The 22,948-nt window shown below is 36.5% G+C and overlaps 1 protein-coding gene across 8 annotated transcripts in view; it reads right to left on the bottom strand.

The window, feature by feature from the left end:
* CDH18 (cadherin 18) overlaps positions 1–22,948 on the bottom strand; it is a 943,171-nt gene that overhangs the window by 230,422 nt on the left and 689,801 nt on the right. For all 8 annotated transcript variants that reach the window (XM_072825036.1, XM_072825037.1, XM_072825038.1 and 5 more), the window contains one exon: positions 1,519–1,813. In XM_072825036.1, the coding sequence (XP_072681137.1) occupies positions 1,519–1,813 (295 nt within the window). The remainder of the gene's footprint in view (positions 1–1,518; positions 1,814–22,948) is intronic.

Below are 22,948 nucleotides of genomic sequence, written 5' to 3'. Positions count from 1 at the left end.
GTCTGTCCTAGAGATGCTACACAAACTCTCACCTTCCAGGCTTTATGGTGTTGGGCCTTCAGTTTCCCTCCGATTTTCCTTAGAGACCAATGAGCCTGAGTGACCTCTGGGCCTCTGCACAGGCTCTCTGGGGCTGAGCCCTGTGTTCTCTTATGGAACTACTTTCTACTCTGAGATTCTGATCAAGAAGAATGAGTCTCCTCTTTCTAACCTGCCTCCCCAACAGCTTCAGGAGTCATCTGCCTAGCTCACAAGAAATAAAATGGACTGGAGCAAGGAAGGAAGAAACCACAATCTTTCCTTAAAAAAACATATGGATATGACATGAAGGACATGAACTACATTTACTGTGATAGTCATTTCACGATATGTGTATGTCAAGGTATCATGCCATACCTCTTGAACTTACACAGTGCTGTATGTCAAGTTACATCTCTAAAATATTTTAAAAATCAAACTTAAAAAACCCACTTAAAAAAAACCACTTATGTATATATCCAAATACATAAAAATTTGATTAGTGACTATAATAACCTTAGCTCAAACTACTAGTCATATATGCTTACATATGTAATACTCATACATAAGCTCAAATATATAAAATCTTTACACACAAAAAAATGTGTTCTACATCCCAGCTTAGAGTCTTACAGAGGTAGTCAAAAAATTATCATGGCTTAACTTTATTTTAATGATTTAGACAATTTGTCATAGGAGATAATAAAATAAAAAAATAAAATAAAATAAAATAAAATAAAATAAAATAGCTACACAACAGAGATCTGTAAGGGATGAGAAAGCCTCAGATCATCAGAGTGAAATCGTCAGATTTCCTGACCCATCAAATGAAGGATAAGCTCTACATTCAGGAGAACATAGTGTTGACTTCTTCTTGGCCATTTTGTCAACATATGAATTTGGGAGAGTCACTTAAGTACAGTATGCTGGCTTATTCACCTTTAAAATAGTGTCCAAAAGACTTTAAGGATTATTCTATGTTTTAAAATAAAGTATGTAAATGCTTATGAGTATCTAAAAAGTTTTATTGAATACTGCAGCAATTACTTGCATTTTCAAGGCTATTACAATTTGGTCATAAGCTGCAAGCTTAAGTAAGACAAGTAGCAAAAGATTTCAGACATTATATTGTCTATTTTTATTTATGCAAACTATTGCCTTGAATGTGTTGGTATCTTCATAGAAGATACATGAAGAAACTACATGGTCTTAAAAGCTGTATCAAGCAAAAATTGCAGGTGTTTTCCCATTAATGATTGTTTATTTTTTTTTTCTTGACACCAAACCATTACTTATAATTTCAGAAATTAATTTAATAAATATTATAATATCTAGAGCTAATGTTCTTTAACACCTTAAGCCACATGTAAACATAAAATATTTTGAAAATTTTTCAGATTTCTACACACACACACAAAATGAAAAACTGGTCTTCACAGATTATTTCTTTGGATTCTCAAAAATATATTAACTGTCAAAGTAAGGAATGATTTGTCTTACCCATATCTGACATTTCAGGAACAGTAACGATGTATGGTCCATCTGTGAACTTTGGAGCATTGTCATTGATGTCTTGTACTTTGATTATGAACTCGGATTCAGGTTCAAGAGGTTTGTTTGTTCGTCTGTCAATAGCCTGGGCATGAAGCACATAGTGGGTCTTCTGCTCTCTGTCTAGGCTTTTCGTTGAGTGGATATCACCAGTGGTATCATCAATGATAAATATAGTCCCAGCACCTTCTCCAGTAAGGATGTACTTGACAGATCCATCGCCTTTGTCAGAATTGGAATGTAGCTGCAAAAGAAAAATTAAATAATTTAGCACCCAATTACATTACAATGTAACATTACCATAATGTTACCATAAAATTGTATATCTATAATTTTTAACTTACTTTGATTATAATTTTTCTTCTCTCCACAGTGTCCCACAGGTTACTATAATCTTTTATTTTTCTGCAATTTTTCTTTACTTGGTACTGATATGGCTATTTTTATCATGATCTAAAATATTCAATTATTTACTTAATAGGAATTAATAAACAAAACTAATTAAAAGAAAAATTATAACCCTTGATGTAATTCTACTATATCACAACTTCACTAACTATAGAAAATAGAACTGGAAAAAGAAATTACCAGTAAATCACTATTGCCTTCAATACTTCCAGGAATAATAATTTTTTTAAATTAATTGTCACTTTACTACAAATTTAGAATTAGAAATTAGAAATTTTAATTTAGAATTTAAAAAAAAAAGAAAAATATACAGGGTAGGAGAAGATTCAGATTTTTTTAAGTTTGTTTATTTATTTTTATAATCTCTAAACCCATGTGACCCTGAGATCAGAAGTCACATGCTCTACTGACTGAGCCAGCCAGGCACTTTTATTTTATTGTTATTTTTTTTAATTATGAAAATGTTAACTCGAAATTTAAATAGCAGTGATTCATTTAACCAATACATAGGCCTTTTTTTAATTAATTAAAATACACTGACAAATTATCACTCATTTTGTCATTTAAATATCAGGAAAGGCTTTTTTATCTTTATTTATTTATTTATTTTTAGATTTTAAATATTTTAGAGTGAGAGAGAGTGAGCATCGGTGGAGGGGTAAAGGCAGAGAGAATCCCAAGCAGCATGGAGACCAACAGGGGGCTCAGTCTCATGACCCTGACATCATAACCTGAGCTGAAATCAAGAGTTGAACGCGTAATGGAATGAACCACCCAGGCACCCCAGGAAATGCTTTTAAACTTTATATAATTCATATTTCATGATCTATTATAACTTGTAGCATTTTAATTAAATATTTCCATAAGTGCCACTGCTAGAAACAAACACAATAGTTTCTTATATCTCAAACATATAATTGGAGAATTGTTTCTCCCAAGAGACGTGAACAGTTATACTTCATATGAAACCTTTTTGGTTACAAAACCTCAATTACTCACGTTTTGCTCATTTCTGGAAACATTGAAAAATATAACCTTGTTCCTATAGCCTTTAAGTTTCTTGCCATAATAAAGAGAAATTTCTCAAGGATTATTTTAAAGTCTCTGAACTCTTAGAAGACTTATTTTAAAAAGGTAAAATATGGAAAAATATAATAAACTACGACAAAGGACTGTTCTATGGTAAAATGAAGGCAACTGAAATATAAGTAATAGTTTATCAAAAATAATCCTATTTCCTTCTCAAAAACACATAAGATATAAACAGGAACAAATTCTGATAGGAATCACTTAGCAAGATTCAACAAATTATATCCTTTGAAAATACTTTTTTTTCAGCTTTATAAAGAAGAGGAAGAAATCCATTAGCAAAATATGAAAAACATAGCGTTCAAAGATTCACACTTCATTAGTAAATTAACTACTGAATGTAGAATGCAGAATGAGTTGTGTGGAGATAGTTGTATGCATGGATGGAAATGTATTTAGTAATTTCTTTGTGTTTCTTGACATATCTTTTTAGCACCTAGAAGAGGGATTTATTATTTATGAAGCAGACACCTGCAAAATATCATAGAAATGTAAAAGCAACATATTTATTAAACAAATGTTTTTTAAAACATTTTCTCAAACACTTTTGCTTTTAAATAAACCATGAGACAGTTTTATTAGCTATTGTTATGCTATATATAAATTATAAATTTATATAACTAATTTAAAATCCTTTTGGAGCAATGTACTACACTTCTAACAACTAATTTCAGAAAGACATTGCAATGATGACAAATGACTTATTTTCAAGTTATATTTTTATATTCTTCTATGTTCTTAAAGAGGCCATTTTGATGTTACTTTATGTAGAATTTAGGGTTTTTATTATTAAAAAGTTAATCATATTTAAAGAATGGGGTTATGTGTGTAGACCCGCAATGGAAGCACCTAAGAGAAATAGTAAAGTTGTCATTCTAAAGCATATATTAAAAATATAACACATTCAGGACGCCCAGATGGCTCAGTGGTTGAGCATCTTCCTTTGGCTCATGCCCTGACCCTGGGTCCTGATGCTTCTCCCTCTGCCTGTGTCTCTGCCTCTCTCTGTGTGTCTCTCATGAACAAATGAATAAAATATCTTTTTAGAAAAACACCCTCTATGCTTTATATAGAATGGTAGTCACTTCAAATAAAAGGAAAAAAAATGTGAGTAATATTATGGCTTTAGATTTTAAGATTTTTTTTTTTAATTTTTTATTCATGAGAGACACACACACACACACACACACACAGAGGCAGAGACACAGACAGATGGAGAAGCAGGCTCCATGCAGGGAGCCCGTAGCAGGACTCAATCCCAGGTCTCCAGGATCACACCCTGGGCTGAAGGCAGCACTAAACCACTGAGCCACCCGAGCTGCCCTAGATTTTAAGACTTGAATCTGGTTCCACATTCATAAAGTGTTTGTGATTAATAAACAACTAAGCCTAAATATTTCAGAACTTATGTCTAATTTGAAAATAGATGTGCAACAAAATCAGTGATTTATAATTCAGCAGTATTTATATTATTGGACAACATAGTAAAATTTCTAATAAAATGTTATAAACATGTATTTGAATTATATAAGGTGTTGATAATGCTTAGCTTGAGTGTTTCAATACAATGTCAATAATCATTTCATTAATGGATTTTTAAAAATCTCTCAGCTGGCCTAGTTGAATCTTGGAATGATTAGTTTATGTGTTAACACTGATGGGAAACTATTACAGTAGCATGTAGTCAAATCAATAACTTATAGGATTATGATGATAACCATCTGTGAAACAACAAAGTGGTCTACTCTCAGGCTTAGCTCTTGTCCACCATCCACCCATTTCCAAATGTTCAGTTCACTTTGGAATACATACTTTACAACAGAGATGAAGCCTGAGAGAAACACCAGCTGTACTTCTTTTTTTTTTTTTTTTTAATTTTTATTTATTCATGATAGGCACACAGTGAGAGAGAGAAAGGCAGAGACACAGGCAGAGGGAGAAGCAGGCTCCATGCACCGGGAGCCTGACGTGGGATTTGATCCCGGATCTCCAGGATCGCGCCCTGGGCCAAAGGCAGGCGCCAAACCGCTGCGCCACCCAAGGATCCCACCAGCTGTACTTCTTTTGCTTAATAAGTGAGTTTCAAGATCCTGGAAGAGCACATGTTGTATATTAGGGTTTTTTAAGGGAAGAAACAATGAATGGGTGAATGAATGAATGAAATAGGTGAGCAATAATGGTAGTAGTAGAGTTAAAAATCTTAAGGTATGGAGAGACAGCTCTTTGATACAGATAATCAGGAAATATAGATAACCAGGATAAAAATGTGTTATCTCTGGGCATAGGCAGCAATGAGACATCCATCAAAAGAACTGGGAGTAGAGCACATATGGTGGGAAATACTCTGGACATATACATGGTGCTGATTTAGAAACAGTGAAATAGGATGTTGTGAGTCGAGCTAGCTATTAGACTATTTAAGAGGGATTTTCATTGTATTTTACACTGACATATGTGAAAATATTTAGAAGACAAAGTTGATTTGAGTCATATATATGAACTCCTTTTAGTACACAGTTTGGAAATACCACAGAGAGAACAGCGTCAGGTTCTTACACGGTGGTGGGAATATACTTCTGGAGTCCTGAGATTTTGCAAAGTAAGTGATATTTTTGTGCTGAAGGACAGATGTGATATTGTCCTAAAGCAAGAAGAGATGATGTTTGTTATCACGTGACAAAGTAGGGCTAATTAACTGCTCTTTAGAGAACAGAAATGGGGAGGAGAATGAAGGAAGAAAATATAATCACCCAAGTAAAGCAAAATGACCACTTCTCTGGCATTACTTTAATAAATTGTCCCCTTCTTAGTGTTAAGTAGTAACCTATGGCACTTAGAAAGCTCATGCGACTCACATGAGTTCCTCCTAGAAAACTATTTATTCACCCTAGACCCCATTAGGATCAGGACCTAAAAATTTATAGCTTTCACTCCAAAGCAGAGTTCCTTGCTAAGAAAATATTCTATCCCTTCGGGAAGAATAACTTTAAAAGGTTAAGAAGATGGTGGCAGAGCAATTAATTTCAAAAGTTGCTTTTAGTGAGGACTTCAAGCTATGTTAAAAAGATAGGCCACTGACTTAAAATTGTAATATTTTAAGCTACATGCTTTATGTATGTTTTTTATGAGTAGGAAACACGTATTTACAAATTCCGGTGGAATTCAGGAATAAAGTCAGAAATATTTGATAGCAATTCCACTACTGTTCTTTTCCCAACACATTAAATACAAGTGATGCAATGTGAGGATCATAGGAAATACATGTTGTTAAATTTATTATGCGTCCTTCATTCCAGAACGTGTTATATTTTTTTACGGCGTGTGTTATATTTTAAACCATAAGCCGATGAAACAATACTCCACTGAACTGTTAATAAGTGATTGATGTAAAGAAGAAAAAACCATATTAAATCATCATAGTCTCTTGGTAACATATCGGTCTTGTACAATAAATAAACATTGGTTTTAATTATGCATCCATTAATATGTAAAAAGTTACATTAAAAATAGTAGTGATAAGGCACTTTGTTCAACCAGGAATCTAACATTAATTGTTTAAAATGTTAAGAAATTAGGTGCGTGTAAGGAAATAAGGTATGTGTTTAACTGGAAATAGCAGAGGTCTTTGCAAACATGTAAAAGTCTCCTGTTGAATTTCAGCTTTTAGCATTTAACTTCTCACTGTGTGTTCTTAGAGGAGGAAACAAAGGAGTGAGGAGGAAGAGAGAAAAGGAACAGGAGAAGTACAGGTTTATTATACCCTCTGAATCCCAGATTAGAGATTTTAATATACAAAATAAAAAACTATAACATATCTCTGAAGTCTGAAGTTGTCATAATTGCATATCCATGAGCTATACCTTAGAGAGTCCTATCCGGGGGTGCTAAATATTTGGGCACTACCGGAGTCACGTCGCTGGTGGAGAATTTCCCTATTAATTTTTTTGTTGGAAAATCTCAAGAGCTAACCAATCAATTAAAGTTGGAGACATCTGAGGTGTTGGAGTACCTATTCTCTATCAGAGTTCATCTGTGTTCTTTTACCTGCCAGTTAGGGTCCAGCTGAGAAAGAGACAGCCTTGGCAGCTGGTTTTAAATTAAAAAAAAAAAAAAAAAAAAAAAAAAACCTCAGCATGTACTAACAAGAGTACAATTTTGGAAAAATACTGGCTCAAACCACTGTCCACACATTTGCATGTGTTGTGTTTTCATCCCCATTAAAACTCTGTCATTACTGTTCATTTTAGCTCTTTGTTCAAATAAGAAAGCAGTAATTACATATCGAAGGGAGAGGGAAGGAAGATGATAGAAATGTGAATGGCTTCAATCATTTAGAAAATTCATCTGACAATAAAATGTGAGATTATCATTTGATCTGGCGATCACTTTCAGAAGTACGTATCCAACAAATACTTTTGGAGTACTCAGTGTATTCCAGTCCTGGAACGTCAGTACATCAGTACTAAAGTTAAGTACTTCAATATGGTATGAAATACATCACTACGTAAACACATCATTTTAGTATTTTAAATACATCACTAATGCAGAGATTCCGACCCTGGAAGAGTTTGTGTTCATTCCAGTGGGGAGAAATATACAGTAAGCAGAACACGTGATTGATAGATAATATTTCGGAAATACTAAGACTCACACAAAGCAGAGAGAAAGAAAGTAAAACAGAAGAAAGATCAGAGGTGGCTGGGCAGGTGTAGAGAGGCCTCAATATTAAACATGGGAATATGGTGGGTGGAACGCGGGCCCCTCAACATGTCTATGTCTTTACTCTGGAAGCCTGCGAAAGTGTTACTTTCCATGGCAAAAAGGACTTCACATGTGTGATTGAGGTCAAGGTCCTTAAGACAAGGAAATTACCTTGGTTTCTCTAGAGGGGACATTTCTGATCACATGAGTCCTTACAAGTAAAGAAATGATCGCAGCTGGTGGGGGGGGAGGGAGAGAGAAAAACAGAATTGTGAGAAGGATTCAACAGCTCACTGCTGGCTCTAAAATGTAAGCATCTCCATGCAAGACCTAAGAGAGGCCTCTAGAAGCTGGGAAAAGCAAAGGGATGGATTCTTTCTCAGAGGAATGAAGTCTTACCCACACTTTTATTTTGGCCCAGCGAGAACTATGTTAAACTTCTTATTAAAGTGTTGGAAAATAAATGTATGGGTTTTGAAAAAATATTTTATTTATGTATCTAAGAGAGAGAAAGAGCACACACGAGGAGCAAAAGAGGTAGAGGGAGAAGCAGACCACCACCCGCCCTGCTGAGCAGGGAGACTGGACATGGGGCTCGGTCCCAGGACCCTGGGATCATGACTTGAGCTGAAGACAGACACTTAACCAACTGTGCCACCCAGACACCCCAAATTTATGTTATTTTCAGGCACTAATTTTGCAGTGATTTGTTAAAGCAACAAGGAAATCTAATAAAGGAGTCAGGTAAGGCATATTAAAATGATAGCATTTTAACACATTCTTGCAGGAGGTGAAGGAGTTAACCAAGTGCATAGTCTAGGGAAGAGCACTGCAGGGAGGAAGAACATAAAGAGTAAAGGAATTGCATTAGGAACATGACCAGCAGATTCCAGAAACTGGGAGGAAGCCAATGTGACCAGAGTTGCATGGACAGAGAAGGGCAGTAGGAGAAAATATCAGAGAAATTCCATATCCTCCCTTGTCTGTGGTCTCCCTGTCCCTGGTTTCAGCTGCCCACTGCCAGCTGTGGTCCAGAAGCAGGTGATCTTCCTTGCGATGTATCATCAGTAGGTCAACAGTAGCCTGATGATGTGTCACAATGCCCACATCATTCACCTCCCTTTGTCTTTATCATGCATTTTATCTTCCTGCATCATCATCATAAGAAGGGCGAACACAATACAGTAAGATACATTACGAGAGAGGGACCATATCCACACTTATATAATTTTTATTACAGCACAATGATTATAATTGTTCCATCATTGCTGTTAATCTTTTGCGCCTAATTTACGAACTAAACTTTACTAAGGGTATACATGCATAAAAGATAACCCGGTGTATACCGGGGTTGGCACTATCCAAGATTTCAGCCATCCACTGGAGGTCTTGGATGGAAGCAAGATCTCAGAGGATTACTGCCTGAGAGAAAGGGAGACTGGAGGGTTTTGAGCATAATAGTATAATTGATGTATGTCTCAGAGGGATCATGTCTACTTCATTGCAGAGAACAGAAAATAGAAGAACAAAATGAAAGTAGGAGAAGTCGTAGATTGACCACCATAGTAACAGGTAATTGATGATGACAGGGTGGACCAGGCCAGGGTGATAGTGACAGTGATCAGAAACGGTGCAATCATGGAGACGCCTGGGGGGCTCAGTCAGTTAAGCATCCAACTCTTGATGTTGGCTCAGGTCAAGACCTCGGGGGTTGTGGGATCCTTGGATGGTGCAGCGGTTTGGTGCCTGCCTTTGGCCCAGGGCGCGATCCGGGAGACCCTGGATCGAATCCCACGTCGGGCTCCTGGTGCATGGAGCCTGCTTCTCCCTCTGCCTGTGTCTCTGCCTCTCTCTCTCTCTGTGTGACTATCATAAAAAATAAAAATTAAAAAAAATTAAAAAAAAAAAGACCTCGGGGGTTGTGAGAGCTATCCCTGCATCAGGCTCTGCACTCATCAAGACATCTCCTTGAGAATCTTTCCCACAGTTATGAAGAGCTTGACATTGCAGTTGGAGGAGATGTGTAAGGATACCAGGTACAGGAACTAGGAAGGGGAATTTAATTCCAACATACTAACCATGGTATATCTCTTGGCAATCTCAGTAGAGATGCAGAGGCCATGTTCACATGCCATCTGTCGCTCAAAAGACACAAGTGGTTGGCTTTACAAATTTCAGACACATCCAGCACAAGAGTGTCATTTAAGGCAATGAAGCAGGGTGCAATTACCAATGAAATAAATGTAGAAGGGAGGACTTAACCATGTAATGCTGCAAAATTAAAAAGCCAGAGAGACCAGAAAGACAAAGAGGAAGAAGGAAAAGCAAATACATGCCAGTGTCCTGGCAAACAAGAGGAACTAAAACAACTGTGTACAAGGAAGCCTGTATATGAACGATGCTTATTGATTATTTCAGAGGTAAAAAAAAAAAAAAAAAAAAGAAGAAGAAGAATCTCCAGGTCCAACTGAAGGGGGATGGTTTTATAGATTATGGATTATCATGAAAGTGACAAAGTGAATAGGTGAGCTCTGAAGGACAGCCTATAAATTCATTGTGGACTGAGAAAGCCATTAGAATATAGAATAGAATAATATAGAAGCTGTAATAATATAGAATAATATAGAAGCTGAGGTCTGACTTAGATTAAAGTATAAATAGCAAAAGCTACCTGTATAGAATATTCGTATTTATTAACATGGACACATGGAGAGTTAGAAAAGAACAGAATCCAAGCCAGTGAAACTTGAGGGAGGGCAGAAGGAAGTCTACACTGCAGGGAGCGTGTCAATCTCCTTTTATACATCTTTCAGTTTTAATTGATTGCATAAATATCTATTACTTTTTTTTTATAAGATTTTATTTATTCATGAGAGACATAGATAGAGGCAGAGACACAGGGAGAGGGAGCCCGCCTGATGCGGGACTCAATCCCAGGACCCCGGGGTCACGTCCTGAGCCAAAGGCAGATGCTCAACCACTGAGCCCCCAGGTGTCCCTCTCTTACTTTTTTTACATGAATGTTCTTCTTTTTTTTTTTTTTTTTATGAATGTTCTTTTTGTTACTGAACGACAGTTCTGGGTTGTTTGGGGGCCAGTTACGTGGAAAATCACATGTTGCGGCCCGCTCTCAACACAGTAAGAATCACCAGGAAATCCCAGGTATCATCGCATTCCCAAGTGTAGCCTCTGACCTTTGCTCGATTCACAGTCTGAGATGCTGAAGAACTTGATCATTTTCTCCCGGCCATGCCTCAGGTTGCCACATCCCGTCCTGAATCTAGCTCCAGCTCCCAGGTGCTTGCTTTGGGCGGCCCAGGTAAAGCCAGGTCATGCTTACTCAGTGGGCTTATCTTGTCTGGCTGAAGCCTGTCTAGAAATCTCCGGATCTGTATCCCCGCCTATCTCATGTCTCTCAGGTAAGCCTGGAATTTCCTCATTTCTCTGCAGCTCTTCTGGTCTGAATCAGCACAGGACTTGGGTTCACTCTGGGTGTAAAGCCTGTTTGTGCGGGAGAAACAATCGCATCCACCCTACTACGCACCAAGCAGTGCTCTGGAATAAATCAGGTCCTTACCCCCAAGAAGTGTTTAGTGCAGTGAGCGACAAAGAGTGACAGATCCACGGAGTAGAGATGGTTCTGACAGATGCAGGAGCTGAAACTAATTGTCCCTCATTGGCAAGTTTACCCAGAGGAAAGGACACAAAGTTCTCAATCTATACTCCTGTTTCTCTGTTTCTATAGAAGAATAAAAAAACTTACACTCTTCCTAAAATTTAACTTTCATCCAAACTTTTACCTTATTCATCTGTGTTCTGGATTTAATCTTATCAATTCAACATAAATGGTTCTAAGGTTACCAAACACCACGTAGTTGTAACTTTTTTTTTTTTTTTTGAGAAAGCTAATTTAAAAAATACAGGATAAAGCTCCCTCCGCACAAGCAAGCAGAATGAAAACTTCTCAAGCAGCAGGTCCTAAGTTGGGAAATGGAAATGCTGAAGCTTTTTCAATGGAGAGGAAAGAAACTGGGGACTGAGTCTCAAGGAGGGGACCATGCAAAGTGTCTTGCTAAGTTTTTCTGTGATGTATGTGGCTTCTCAACTCAGAGTTGAGCACACAGAACTCTGCAGGTGGAAATAAAAATTCTGTGGTCTCAGTCGTGCACAGTTTTTCCTCTCAGTTAAGCTTTTCAGAATGGAATCCTGTTCTGTCTGAGATGCTTGAATCAAAAAGACCAATTTACTCAGCTGTAGGTCTGAACTCATTCTTTACTTTCTCTTGTTTCTTAGCAGGTTGAACAACCAGAGCCACCACCTCTTCGGTCACTCAGTATGAAATCATAAGCACTAATGATGATTTTTATCTTTTTCCATTTCTCCTCACTAAAAACTTTTGAAATTCTTGTGATGATATCACTTTAGAAATCTCCCCAACTCCGCTCCTTCTCTCCATCACAGTGACTAGAGTTAATTCATGCTCTTATAATTTCTGAGATGATCTCAGTTTCCCCTAAGGGGTCTCATCACCTGTCCTCCTCTTTCTGTCCCATGCCCATTCCATGTAGATTATAGTTTAGTGTTATTTCTAAATGTGAATTTTATCCTTTCCTAAATAAAATACTTGAGACCTTCCCAAAGCCTTCAGACGTGACACACCTCCACCTGGCTCCTATCTATGCATCTAACCTAATCATTGGGCACCTCATCGTTCACACCAAATTTGTAGCGAAACTACACTGGATAATCTAGCTGGTCAGGTGCCCAACATCCACATTACATTTCCTCAAACTAGATATTTTCTATTTAGCTGCCCAGAAATAAGTCATTTCCCATCTTCTGTGAAGTTGTCTCTGAATTTTTCATCCAAATAATCTGCCTTTCCTTGGTGATGTCAAAGAACTCCTCACTTATCATTCAGTAGTTACCATCTGATGGTATGTTTCCAATGAAATGTCCCACATCTCCCGATTTGCTTGATTCCCATTGAGGGCAGCAGCCAAGATTTATTCACTGCCATGTCTCCAATATACAATAGATACCTGATTTTCAATAGCTATTATTAAAGAATGAAATAGGATGATTGGGATTTTTCATAGAAATTCATGATATAGATGAATATCATGAATCATGAAATTCATGATATTTTGATAAAGATATCAAATAAAAAATAAATAAGGAGATTAAAAAGTTACAAAAAAAAAAAAGGAGTCAGAATACTAAAATAATACCTAGAGGACATGGCTCAGCTGGAAGGGATGAGATCTCAAAGTGGTCAGTGAAGAAATAAATATTTTAATAACTATGTTTCAAAAATTTCAACTTAAATGGACAACTGATTATGTAAAGCCAAGTATCATTGTAAGATGAGTTTTAGGATTATTTGACTGAAAGACATGACAAAAGTAGAAAAAAAAATAAATGAAACAGACGGGAATTTATGGAACTGCATTTGTGAAGGGGAATGTATGAACAGTGAAGGGGAAGTTGGAGAGTAGAAAGTATCCAGTGTCAGGCGGGCAGAGGAAATAGAGCGGCAAATGGGAAGTGTCAGATGTGAAGTGGTGCAACCTGGATTCCAAAAGAGACTGCCCTGTGCTATTTATGCATTTTGTTTAGGACAAGGACAAAGACTAAAAGACTTTTTAAAAAAGATTTTACTTATTTATTCATGAGAGACACAGAGAGAGAGAGAGGGAGAGACACAGGTAGAGGGAGAAGCAGACTCCATGTAGGGAGCCCAACGTAGGACTTGATCTCAGGACCCTGGAATCTCAACCTGAGCTGAAGGCAGATGCTCAATCTCTGAGCCACCAAGGCATCCCAATACTATCAATTAATAAAGGATGAATAGCTGAAAAAGTTTATAGAAGAGTTAAAAAGAATTACTTTGAAAGGTGTAAGTAAAATAAGGTAAAGCGGAGAACAAAAACAAAGATCTCAAAGCAAGAACAAAAATACGGATGCCTACCAGCCTCATCGATTACTATATTAAATATATATGTGTTGGAAACTTCAACAAAAAATGGTGAATTAAGGACTTCTAAATATTTCTCCTCCATAAAAGTGATGAGAATATTGGCAAAAATTATAAGAATCAACTTTTTCAGATCTCGGGAAATTAACCAATGACTTGTAGCATTCCAGGGAGAATGTAAGCAAGAAAACAGCTGAATCTTGGTGTGAAAAGTAATCTCTGTGGTATTTTGATGTGTCCTATTCCCATCTTTCCCTGACCCCTACAGCTCCATGGTAGTCTTGAAGATCAATATCCTAACATTACAGTAAGAAATCACAAAGAAAAGTCCAGAACCTGATGGCCTCACTGGTGATATCCATCCAAGATGAAATAGTTCTCATCATTCTTTCATAAACTTCTCCAAAGATAGGAGGATACAGTTCACAATTCATTATATGAAGTCAGTATTATACAACAACAAACACAACAATCCTCAACAAAATATCTGCAAATCAAATCCAGCAACCTACATATGTTTTTTTTTTTAAAGGATTATATAACATCTAAGCATGATTTATCCAGGAAATAAAGTCTGCTTAAAACATACGAAAATCAACCAATATGAGATGATGTATAAGTATTATAAAAAACATATAAGATTATCTCATAGATTCAGAAAAATCATTTGGCAAAATCTAACATCATTTTTTGATAAAAGAGTCAATTGACTAGAAATAAAAGAGAATGTCCTCAACCTGATTAAGTGTATCTACAAATAGCCCAGAAGTTAATATTATATTTAATAGTGAAAAATTTAAGTTTTCTTCCAAGGATCAGAAGCACTACAAATATCCACTCTTGTTACTTCTATTCAACCTCTACTGAAGGTTCTAGCAAAGCTAATTAAGTCAAAAAAAAAAAAAAAAAAAAAAGCATTTGGTTTGGAAGAGAAGAAAAGAAGTAGCTCTATTTTTGCACATGACATGACTTTTTATAAACAAAAACTCAAGCAGCCTGCCAAAAATTAATAGTGCTAAAAAAAGGTCAGCAAAGTTTCAAGATACAATATGAATATAAAAATATAAATTCCATTTCTACAAAAGATCAGTAAAGAATCCAAAATTTAAATTAAGAAAGTTAAAATAGTATCTAAACACAATTAAATATTTAGAAATAAATGTAATAAAAGTAGAGTAAACTTACACAGTGAAAACTATAAAATATCCCTGAAAAAAAAAGTAAGTAAAGGGAATTTCTTAAATAAATCCCTAAATAAAAGGGAAGACACTTGGTTTCATTGACTAGAAAATTTAAATATTAATATTGTAGTCTTTACTTATTAGATTATCTACCAAAATCCCAATTTTTTGTAGAAATTAACAAATTATCCATATATTAATATGGAATTGCAAAGTAACTTACATAGCCAAAAAGTACTGAGAAAGAACAAGGTTGGAAGATTGGATATTTAAATTTAAAAAGTTACTACAAAGCTACAGTGATTAAGACCACGTGGTCCAGGTTCAAATAACCCTATAGATCAGTGGGATAGAAATCAATGTTCAAAAATAAACCCATACTATTTTAAATATTTATTTATTAATTTATTTATTTGAGAGAAAGAGAGAGTGAGAGCAGGGGAGGGACAGAGGGAGAGGGAGAGAATCTTAAGGAGCCTCCCCACTGAATGCGGAGCTGACACAAGGCCAGATCTCACAACCCTGAGGTCCTGACCTGAAGTGAAACCAAGAGTCAGACGCTCAACTGAATGAGCAACCCAGGCTCCCCAATAAACCCATATCTTTAAGGTCAATGATTTTCAATATGTGTGCTGGGATAATTCAACTTCAATTCTTTCAACAAATCTTAAAAGCACAATTTCCATATCTATATGCACAAGCTTGCATCCCAAGCTCAGATCATAGACAAAATTTAACATAAAGTGGATTTAAGAAAACAAAACTAAATTTCAGAGGAATGCCTAGGTGGCTCGGCAGTTGAGCATTTGCCTTCAGCTCAGGGTGTGATTCTTGAGTCCCATCAACGAGTACCACATCAGCCTCCCTGCATGGAGCCTGCTTCTCCCTCTGCCTTTGTCTCTGCCTCTGTCTCTCTGTGTCTCTCATGAATAAATACATAAAAACTTTAAAAAAATAAAAATAGAAGAAATGAGCTAAAACTATAAAACTCTTAGAATAAAACAGGTATAATCTTTGTAACATTGGAACAGGCAATATTTTTCTAGCAATGACACCTGAAGCACATACAACTAAAAAAAAAAAAAAAAAGATAAACAAGTTGAACTTTATCAACATTAAAAACTCTGGCATTTCAAAGCATTTTATCAAGAAAGGGAAAAGACAACTCATGAAATTGGAGAAATGATTTATAAACCATATATCTAATATGAGTCTAGTATCTAGAATTTATAAATAGCAAACTAATAAAAAGACAAATAGCCTGATTGAAAAAAAAAGGACAAAAATTATTATACAGTTCTCAAAAGGAGAGACATGATTAACCAATAAGCACATGAAAAGATGGTCAATATTATTAGCATTAGGGAAGAATGCAAATTAAACCATGAGCTACCACTGCAGACCCACTAGGATGGCTAAAAGTCTAAAGAAAGATAGAAAATACAAGTGTTGGCAAGGATGTATCGAAGTTGAGACCCTCACACAACGCTGATGGAAGTTTAAAATGGGGTAGCCATTTTGCAACACATTTGGTGATTCTTCAAAATGTCACCCTACCGTTACCATATTGATGTGGCAATCCAAGACAGAAGAAAAATTATAAAATTTTAAATTATTCCTGACTACTCACAGCTCAAGTCCTTGAAACAAGCAGAGTGACATTCCCTAAAGACTCAATTGCCTGAATGTAGATGCTTTGCTAAGGGCAAAAAGGTCCTTGAAACAAGTCTTTGAAATAAGTCCTTGGAATAAGTAGAATGACATTCCCCTAGGGATTCAATTGTCTGAATGTGGACGCTTTTCTATGGACAGAAGACAATCTTAGCTCAAACCCCCAGGACCCTGTAAGTTTATTTTAACATATAAAAATTCCTTTGGAAACTTGCTTTATCTCTACCCCTCAAGACACATGTTGGGGATCCTCCCCCAAGCATATGAGGGTCTCATTGAGTAAGGGATACACAGGGCTAGGTAGGGAGAGAAGTAGAGGGTCATGTGCTCAGGCTCACAGAAATCCCAGAAATGCTGAGGCATAAGGAAACCACAGAAGAGGGAACACATCAGACCACCCTGCCTTGGCGTCAGAGGCGGGATCTTTTTATTACAGTTACCTTGTGTCCATCAAAGAAATAACCAGATGCCAAAGAAGAAGTAAGTCATTAAACATCTCATCATTAGTCCTTACTCGAACCACGCATCACAGGATGGTGAAGGCCACAAACTCCCCCCCAGTCAGTTCTAAGTAACAGACTGTCAGGGGAGGGCCTCACTGGCCTGGTCAGGACCCCTCTCACTCTGCAGAACTTGTTCTGTAACTTTGCCATATAAAATTCTCATTTTACTCACTCTCCTTTGTCACTGAGATTCATTCTTTGACTCTTTGAGACACAAACCTAGTTCTCACCCAGTGGTGGGGGGTCTTACGTGCATACTCAAGAGGTATAAAAATGTATGTGATGCCAAAACCTCTAAACAAATGTGGTTTCCAAGGGCTGGGGGTAGGGGGAGTAATGGAGACTGACTACTATGGAGGATGAGGTTTCTCTTCCAGGGCACTGCAAATATTCTGGAATTAGGGAGTGGCGGTAGCTGTGCACCTTTGCAAATGTATTAAAAGCCAATGAACTGTACATTTTAAAGGGATGTACATGTTGTGAATGACAGCTCAATAATAATAAACTACAGGATGTACTAAACACACCAATTAAAAGGCAGAAATTGTGAGATTGGAAGTAAAATAATGAACTTTGAATGGAAATGTCTATGAAGGTTGAAAGGATGAAGAATGATATATGAGCCAACTATAAACATGAAAAAAGTACAATTTATGAATATCAGACAAAGTCTATTTCAACACAAAGTATGTGACCAGAGGTACAGGAGAAAATTTCATGATTTATTAAGAGCATGCAAAAATCCTAAATACACACAGACCTAATTAATGAACACAAAAATTCAGGAAGTGGAAATTGACAAAATAAGAAGAACAGGGAAATACATAGTCAGCGGTGGTAAATTTAACACCTCACCCTCGGTAACTGATATAACATATGAATTTATAAAGAGAGAGAGAGAAACGTGTGCTATCCACCAATTTGACCAAGTTGACTTTACAAAACACGAAGCCTGACAACTGCATACAACACGTTCTTGTCAAGTACATGAGGAAGGTTCACCAAGAGAGCATATATTCGATAATGCAAGTCTCAATACATTTCAAAAGAATAAAAACTTACAGACTATGATTTTTTTAAAATTTTTATTTAGGGATCCTTGGGTGGCACAGTGGTTTGGCGCCTGCCTTTGGCCCAGGGCGCGATCCTGGAGACCCGGGATCGAATCCCACGTCGGGCTCCCGGTGCATGGAGCCTGCTTCTCCCTCTGCCTGTGTCTCTGCCTCTCTCTCTCTCTCTCTCTGTGTGACTATCATAAATAAATAAAAATTAAAAAAAAATAAAAATAAATAAAAATTTTTATTTATTTAGGGTATGATATTAAACCCAGAAATACAATAATTAAACCCAGAAAATACAATAACCCATACCTCTTATGGAAATACATGACATATATTTTCATAAGATACTGGCAAATAGAATCCAGAATTATGTAAAATGAATAGCATATCGTGAACTAATGAGGTCCATCACAGGTTGGCTTTCCATTCAAAAATCAAACAATGGAATGAACCATGGTAAGACAAGTAAGGGAGATAATTACACAGCTATCTCAATAAATTCATAAGAGGTATTCAACAGAAGTGAACTCACATTCATGACACAAGCACATCAGGAAGGAAATTCACAACCTGCTTTTGCAGGATTCACAAAGAGCTAAAGCTAATAACATCATGCTTTGCCATGAAAGACAGATATCCAGATATCTTTCCTGCTAACATTGAGAAAAAAGGAAGTGTATCCATTTTTTTTTTTTTTAGTGTATCCATTTTTACTATGTATATTCAACATCGTGTTGAAAGCTCTAAACTAAAAATAAATAAATAAACAAACAAATAAATAAATAAAATAAGAAAATTCTAAAATACAATAAAACAAAAAGCGAACAAAAACTCTATATTTTGGAAAGAAAGTAAATCTGTCTGTATTCCACACTCAAAAAAATATATATTTTTTTACCTAGAAAATGCTAAGGAAAACTATGTCTATAGACACACTCACCCTCCTCCCCGCTGACACACACACACAGTCACCTCCACTGGTGAATTTAGCAAAGTCAGAGTATTCAAGGACAATATATAAAAGCTGAGTGCTAAATAAAATAAAATAAAATAAATACAAAAATAAAAGCTGAGTACATTCCTACATACTAACAAAAGGTTAAAAATAAAATTAAGACATTGAACAATACCACTTACGATGCTATTAAAAACCCCAACTAATTGGGAATAAACTTGAAGAAAGTTGTGTGAAGATCTCTTTGCTGAAAATTATAAACCACTGCTTAGAAAAAAAAGAAAAGCCAAACAAACAAACAAAAGCTACAGCACAGTCAAAAATTGGAAGTCTCCATAAAGTTATCAACTTCCCCAAAATTGACCCATAGGGTACATGGAATTCCAATCAATTTTAGAAATTGACAGGCTAAAAGTTATATGAAAATTACCCATGCTTTACAACAGCCAACATAGTTTTAGAATAGAAGAGCACAACTGGCACATGTAAACTATTTGATTTCGGATTTCACAAGAAAACCACGCTGGTGTTAATAAGGCCTACAGATCAAAGGCACAGAGTGGAGAATCCAAAAACAGACCCCACGCAGATTAATGGTAACCTGCATTAACAAAGGTTCTAATGTCATTTAAAAATTTAATTAAGTGACCCAGTGTAATAGGGACATTTCTTCAAAAATTCTAGGAAGAAGCAGACAGATTTCCAAAATTCTAATAGCAGGATGCCGGCTAAGAAAAGCGCTCATGAGTCAATGCATCCTAACTGTTATATGAGAAATGGAAGGATAACACAGGCTGTAGGGAAAAAAAAATAAAAATAAAAAAAAATTTAAAAAAAGAACCCAAAGTGTGGATTCATGGAAATTATCCTCCATCTTTAGAACTAGTTAAGGAACTTCTAGTATCTGCTTGACTGAACTTCAAAATCCCACAGAGCAGAGAATCCTTTGTGTCTCTAATTTCATCCTTTTTGAATATATAGTGGTTTTGCTTGGTTTTATTTTGTTTTGTGGGTGTGTCTGTCCCATCATTGTGTGTTAAGGGGGGAATAAAGGGGAAAATAGCACGTTTTTATGGTTTTACATACCTACAGATCAAAAAGGGATTTAAGGACTTACAGCCAAAGAGCCTCATCGACACCTGGGAGGGGTTAGATAATGAGATCCTATGTACTGAGCCGACATCATAATGGGATGATAGTTGTGAAGACCTCGGGCAGGGATGAGTGTGTTTTGTAGGAGGAAGACGAGCCACCAGGGTGTCAGAGGGCAGAGACAGCAAATACCCAGGATGACTGCTGTTGCAAGCGACACACACACATATAGGATTTCTTCTCCTTAAGTGCAGGTGGACAGAGTAACTCCTAATCAGTTAGCAGTTTTGGGTCGTCATTTCGCAAAGTAGATGACACAAAGATATTGGCTTCTGTAAGGCCTGCCCGTGCTTGTCATCTCTGACTCTGTTGCACTCTCTCCTGCTTGGTGCTCTGAGAGAAGCAAGCTGCTTGTGTGGGAAATCCCACAAAGCACCCTACAGGACAAGAAAGTGACATCTCCAGCCAGTAGCCAGCGTGCCGCTGAAGTCCACTAGCAGCCATGTGAGCAAACTCGGATGTGGATTTTCAGCATAATTTATCCCTGAGATAGCTGCATCCCCCTTGCACGAACTGATCCTAGTCTTTTTCTAATTATTATTATTATTATTATTATTATTATCATCATCATCAAAATATTTATTTATTTATTTATTTATTTATTTATTTATTTATTCATTCACGAGAGACACAGAGACACCAGCAGAAGGAGAAGCAGGCTCCCTGCAAGGAACCTAGTGCAGGACTTGATCCCTGGACCCCCGGATCACACCCTGGGCCAAAGGCAGCTGTTCAACCCCTGAGCTGCCCAGGTGTCCCAAGCTGATCCCAGTCTTATGAGAGATCCTGAATCAGATCAAGATCAAGAAGTCATAGATTGCTGACTCAGAAACTACAAGATAATATCAGTTGTTTTCAGTCACTGAATTCTTGAGTAATAATAAATCCAGTGATGATGCATAAGGATGTATCTCAAAATGATGCTGAATGAAATCAGCCAAATAATCAGAAAGTCCATATATCGGTTCCGTGTGTAAAATGCATAGAATGTAGGTAACTGGACATGCAAAATGTAAGCCGTGGTTAGAAAAATCCCGTCGGCGGTGGTTGGGACCAGAGGTGCAAGTTAGTGGTTGCAATATTTTCATTATCTTGCTTGAGATTCTTTATGAAGTTACAAAGATCAGCAAGTATGCATGTATTACCTGTTCATTATATGTCAAACAAAATATACCCTTTTTTGCTGTTAGTAATTATAAAAAATTATTAAGCACCAAGGGTACACTGCAGTGGTCGCTATGTGAAACGTCATTATTGATATAGCATCCGTGCCATTGAGCTTACGATAAAAAATGACACACGACTAGAATGCTCAAAATTTCCTCAACGTTGAAATGGCGATTTTAGTGAAAATGAGTGAGGTAAAATGATTTGTGGTTTCAGGCCCAATGTTAACAAGGCTTTGAATATGATCCAAAGAATGTTTTACTTGTACCCACACATTCCCCCAATTATATTAGGCTTGGTAAGAAGAAGAACATTTGAAAGTTGGGTAAGAACAATGAATTACATCATATTGCCTCAAAGGACCTTAAATTTTAAATTTTAAAATAAACTGTCTACCTCCAGAAGTAGAGTTTTATGACTTTTCTGTAGCTTGATAGATAAAGAAATATTCAAATTCTTTCCATTCTGTATTTTCCTCATTGGGTCTGATTAGATATCTTTAAAATGTTCCTTCCAATCTCTTTTAAAACTAAGGTTTGGTTAAAAAAAAAAAAAAAAAAAAAAAACAACTAAGGTCTGGTAATCAATCCACTAGTATCTGAGTATCTGGAACAAACTTTGGAATGATAGAACATGACTGTTAGTGTTTTCCCTACCAAATACATACATGCATACTACATACTACTTTTATTTTGGATTTACTCCCTGAAATGTCTATGCCCTATGACGTTATTTTCTTTGCTGATGTGAAAAAATGAAAGACAGATTGTTCTTGATTATTCTGGTGTGTCCAGTTAACCAGTGTCTTCGTAAGACATATAGGGAGGGTCGGATAAAAGATACGACGACAGGAGCAGAGGGTCAACGGAAGAGACAGAGAGAGACATCCAGAAACACTACGCTGCTTGGCTTACGGATTCCAGAATGGGCTACACACTAAGGAAAACACTTAAAACCTTGAAGAGAAAAAGACTTTTCCCTAGTGTCCAAACTGAATGCGACCATGTGGATACTGTAATTTTAGAACCTATGACCTCCAGGCCTATGAGATAATAACTTTGCTATTTAAGCTGCAAAGTTGGTGACAATTTGTCACAACAGCGGGAGGAAGATGATGGAGTTAAATGTGACATATATCCTGCTAAAATATTAATATATTTTCTTAAGTAGCATTTGAGGTAGATGTTATTATCATCCTCATGTTGTTTAAATTAAGAAGCTGAATCTTTTTGTTAAGGTGTTGTGGTTTTTTTTTTTCATTTTTTTTTCTTAAAGATTTTATTTATTTATTCATGAGAGACAGACAGAGAGAGGCATAGACCCAGGCAGAGGGAGAAGCAGGCTCCATGCAGGGAGCCCGACATAGGACTCAATCCCAACACCCCGGGGTCATGCCCTGAGCCCAAGGTAGACGTCAACCACTGAGCCACCCAAGTGCCCCAAGAAACAGAATCTTGTTGCTACTTTGTCCAAAGTTAGAAAGCTATTAAGCAAGATAATTTAAATTTGAATGA

The sequence above is a fragment of the Canis lupus genome, chromosome 4 (genome assembly GCF_048164855.1).
Source record: "Canis lupus baileyi chromosome 4, mCanLup2.hap1, whole genome shotgun sequence".
Classification (NCBI taxonomy): Eukaryota; Metazoa; Chordata; class Mammalia; order Carnivora; family Canidae; genus Canis; species Canis lupus.
This window is presented reverse-complemented; position numbering and strand designations above follow the sequence as displayed.